We start from the raw sequence: 4,954 nt of genomic DNA, 5'->3' as shown, positions 1-4,954 counted from the left end.
TATAAACAAACTGGAGGATACAATTTGAAACTAACCATTTACTACTAAAAAATCATTCCATTTTTTCATAAAGTACACATCTTTAAATATTTGACAAACCCATTGGTGATGCCTCGATATGTCCCGGGACATTAGTAGGACCCGGGATCTCTCGGGTCATGTGGCAGGCCCATGAACGGCGCCGGGTCAGGGCAGAATATTTCCAAAGTTGAATACGGAAGCAAACACTCATATCCTGGGTCATGGGTCGCCCAGGACGTAACGCCTGAGTTCTGACAAGACTACCCGGGAAGTTTTCTCCTCTGTCATCTCGATGCGGGGGGAGCATTTAATGGCGTTGACTTAATAGATTGCATATCCAGCCGACCTATCCCTGGTTAATATTAATGGTTGACAGGACAGACGAGATAGGACTAGCATATGATTTGACATGTCAGAATAATAGGGTACAATCAGCCACCCTACTATAAATACCAGGTTTTTATCCGCATTTATCACACACTCAGACACTCATTGACATTTAATACTCTCATTTATTATACACCAATCATCACAGCCATCACTTGGTTACATTGGTTTTCTTTCTTGAGTACCCTGCTGACTTAAGCATCAGAGTGGCCACGTCGGACACCCCTCCGGCGCCCATTCACGAGTTTCTTTCCTTGTTTACAGGTCACAGCTGAAGCCATATTGCAGAGATATATTTTCATTACAGATATATTCCTCACTCAGTTTCCTTCGTTATAAATTTTTGATAGTTTACCCGATAGAGTTCCCGACCCGACTCGACCATTTCGCCCGGGTGACATCATTGGCGCCGTCTGTGGGAACACCGAGTTCTAAAGGCGTTGATATGGCTCCTACTAGGAGAGCTAACCAAGACACCTCTCGAGTCCAAGAGGAAAACAATACCCGTCTTTCTGGTGCGGGTGGTCCTCCTCCTAATGGTCCTCAGCCCACCATCCATCTAACTCCTGAAGAGTTGCAGAGGATTATAGCTGATGCGGTTAAGATGGCTACAACGAAGAAGGCCACCCCTCGTCATGAAAGTCATCCCGAGCAGCAGCATGAACGGCCATTAGAAGAAGAAAGAAGGGAAGAAGAAAGGGAATCGAGCACGGGTTCTAAGTCTCCCACTGTTGCGGAAGAATTGGAAGAGTTAAGAAAAAAGGTGAAAGTGTTAGAAGGACAGGTTGGTTCTAAAGGCGATGCTCCTGTCGTCAAGGGTTGCCCGTTTTCTGACATCATTGTTCGGGAACCACTCCCCGGGCATTTCAAATTAGCAAAATCAAAGATTATGATGGGAGCTCTGACCCTGAGGAGCACCTCGCTCGTTTCGAGAATATGGCCATGCTACATTGTTATGAGGACCCGATTAAATGTAAAGTGTTCCTCACCACTCTGGTCGATTCCGCACAGAGATGGTTTGAAGGGTTGGCACCACAAAACATCCGTTGCTTCGAGGACTTTCAAAAGGTATTCTTGCATCAATTTAGCAGCAGCAAGAAATACAAGAAAACCGCTTTCAGTTTATTTGAGGTAAAACAGAGGCAAGATGAGACCTTGAGAGCATATCTCAAAAGGTTCAACCGGGTGGCACTGGATGTACCAACCTGTGCACCCGAGACGAAAACCACAACATTTATGCAAGGGCTATGGGAAGGGGATTTCTTCCGATCCTTGACAAAAAAATTGCCAGGTAATTTCGAGGATCTCTTATCTCGAGCAGAGAAATACATTAATATGGAAGAAGTGCAAAACCAGAAGAGAGAGGCCTTGAAAAGAGCAAGAGGAGATCGGGCTATCAAAACCGAAGATAGAGCCCCCAAGAAGAACGGCTCGGGACATTTCTCCCATGTACCTTTGAGAGTTGCCCGAGACAGAGAGATTCAAGAGTGCAGATCAGATGAAGCCCCTCCTCCCAATTCTGTAGCAAGAACCCCCAGGCCAGAACAAAAAGGGTATTGTACCCTCCATAAAGATTGTGCCCACAATACCAATGAATGCCGGGTCCTGGGGAGAAATTCCAATAAGCATCCTGTGTCAGCGCCTCACCCTCCGCGAGATAAGTCTAGACATCCACCCTGGTTGTCTAGACGTCCAATATCGAATATGCCCCCAAAGACGGTGAGCACCCCAAGTGGGAGGCGGGGAGGAGACGTGAGTACCCGGGAGGAGAGAATCAAACCAGCAGAAAGGAAAGATCCCTCCCCAAGTCGAGGGATAATCAAAATGATTTCAGGAGGGTCTACTGATGGTGACTCTAACCGGGCTAGGAAGGCGAGGAGTAGGAGGGAATGTTTAGAGGTTGATGGAAAGAGGAGAGACGAGCCGGTTATAAGCTTTGGACCAGAAGATCTCCGAGGGGTAAGCCTGCCTCACAATGACGCTCTTGTCATTCAAGCCCGAGTGGCCAATTACGACGTATTGAGGGTTTTTGTAGACAATGGGAGCTCCGTTAATGTTATTTTCAAAGAGGCCCTAGTTCAAATGGATTTACATGAGTACCAGCTAGAAGCCGTTGAAACTGCCCTATTCGGGTTCGCTGGCCACGCCGTATATCCAGAGGGAGAAATTGCTCTACCCTTGACCCTGGGCATGGGAGATTTGAGGAAGACTGTGATGACCACGTTCACAGTGGTGGATGCCCCGTCTTCGTACAATGTCATACTGGGAAGGCCGGCCATGAATGAAATGAAGGCCGTGGCCTCAACTTATCATCAAAAAATCAAATTCCCAGTGCGAGAACAGGTTGGAGAAGTTAAAGGCGATCAACCCTCTTCTCGAAGATGTTATGGGGAAACAGTCCGGGTTGATCAAAAGAGAGCAAGGAGGGAAGGGAAGGAAAAAGAGCACCAGGAGGAGACCCGAGAAAGAGAAGTGCACTTTGTGGCCGAGGAAGAGCAGGAAGCAGTAGAAATTGAGCCAGGGAAAAACGTCGGGTGGCCCGAGATATCTGCGCAACCACCCGGGCAAACCTCTTGCAATGTTTGAAAACTAACATTGATGTCTTTGCTTGGTCTCAGCAGGAATTGTCCGGGATCTCGCCCCGAGTAGCCGAGCATAAATTAAACATCCTCCCGGGATCCCGGCCAGTTAAGCAGAAAAAGCGACATTTTGGCCCTAAAAAAGATAAAGTAATTGAAAAGTAGTTGGAAGAATTGCTGAAGGCCGGGCACATTAGGGAAGTCCATTTCCCTTCGTGGTTGTCCAACGTGGTTCTTGTCCCAAAATCTACTGGGAAATGGAGGATGTGCGTTGACTTTAGAGACTTGAATAAAGCTTGCCAAAAGACTGCTATCCACTCCCCTGGATCGATCAGCTGGTCGATTCCACTTCTGGATGTGAACTGTTGAGCTTTCTGGATGCATATCAAGGGTATCATCAGATCCCTTTAGCTTTGGAAGATCAAGATAAAGCTAGTTTCACTACCTCCGGGGGTACCTTTTGCTATGTTGTGATGCCTTTTGGATTAAAGAATGCAGGGGCTACATACCAACGATTGATAAATCTTGTTTTTCAGAAACAGATAGGTCGCAATATCGAGGTGTATGTGGATGACATTCTAATCAAAACCCGGGAAGTCGCTCATTTTATTGATGATTTAGCTGAAACTTTCGCCACTCTGAAACAGTACAGAATAAAACTTAACCCGGCCAAATGTGTGTTTGGGGTTAAAAGCGGAAAGTTCTTGGGGTTCATGGTCACGGACCGAGAAATTGAGGTTAACCCGGAGAAAATCCGAGCCATCGTGGACATGCCCTCTCCTCAGTCTATCCGGGACGTGCAAAAATTGACAGGGAGAATTGCAGCCCTGTCACGCTTCATTTCCCGATCTGCACATCGTAGTTACCCTTTCTTTCAAGTTCTGAGAAAAGCGCAGAAATTCGGTTGGGATGACAATTGCGAGCAGGCCTTTCAAGATTTGACAAAAACATCTGGCTGAACTGCTCGTATTGGCAAAGCCTGAGCCCAGAGAAAAATTGTGGGTCTATCTCTCGGCCACTGAAATTGCTGTTAGCTCCGTACTCATCAAAGAGGAAGGGACCGATCAGAAGCCTGTCTATTATGTCAGTCACGCCCTCCGAGGAGCCGAGTTGAGATACAGTGAATTAGAAAAGATCGCATTAGCTTTAGTAATGACTGCTCCAAAGTTAAGGCCGTATTTTCTCTCGCATCCCATTGTGGTCCTCACTAATTCTCCTCTCGGGAGAATCATGACTCACGCAGAGGTCTCGGGGAGAATGATCAAATGGACTGTGGAACTAAGGGAGTATGATATTGAATACAAACCCCGGGCTGCAATAAAAGCACATGCATTATCAGATTTCTTAACAGAGATGATTCAGCCCGGAGAAGAAGAGGTATGGAGGGTGTTTGTTGATGGCGCCTCAAACATATCAGGGTGTGGAGTGGGGATTGTCTTGGTGTCCCCACTAGACGAGAAAGTCAAACTGGCTCTGAAGATTAACTCTAGGGTCACGAATAACGAAGCGCAATACGAAGCTGTTTTGGCGGGGTTGCGTGCTGCCCGAGAAATTGGGGCCTCCCGAATCATCATCTATCCCGACTCACAGTTGGTTACTCAACAAATTAAAAGAACTTACGAGGTCAAGAATGAAAAGATGCTCAAGTACTTAAAGCTTATTACTTCTCAAGCTTCATCCTTTATAGACTGGAGTATCGAACAAATTCCCCGAGAAGAAAATACCGAGGCCGACATGTTAGCCAAACTGGCTGCTTCCTTGACAGAAATAAGCACCCAGGAGGTTCTCTGTTTTACTCGGCTAGTATCATCCCTTGAAGAAGAAACACCCCCGCCTCCAGCAAACTCATGGATGGCCCCTCTCATAGAATACATAGAGCATAAAAAACTCCCAGAGGATCGAGTCCAGGCTGCAAAGATCAGGAAACAAGTGCCCAGGTTCGTTCTTCTAAATAATGTCTTGTACAG

At 46.7% G+C, this 4,954-nt stretch overlaps 1 protein-coding gene across 1 annotated transcript; it reads left to right on the top strand.

Annotated features, from left to right (window-relative positions):
* The first annotated feature begins 853 nt into the window (after positions 1-853).
* LOC140822569 (uncharacterized) lies at positions 854-3,946 on the top strand. The gene is made up of 3 exons (XM_073183345.1): positions 854-1,192; positions 1,420-2,988; positions 3,323-3,946. The coding sequence occupies exons 1-3, from the start codon at positions 854-856 to the stop codon at positions 3,944-3,946; spliced, it is 2,532 nt and encodes an 843-aa protein (XP_073039446.1).
* Positions 3,947-4,954: the final 1,008 nt, after the last annotated feature.

This window comes from Primulina eburnea, unplaced genomic scaffold, assembly GCF_022965805.1.
Source record: "Primulina eburnea isolate SZY01 unplaced genomic scaffold, ASM2296580v1 ctg92, whole genome shotgun sequence".
In the NCBI taxonomy this organism is placed as follows: Eukaryota; Viridiplantae; Streptophyta; class Magnoliopsida; order Lamiales; family Gesneriaceae; genus Primulina; species Primulina eburnea.
This window is presented reverse-complemented; position numbering and strand designations above follow the sequence as displayed.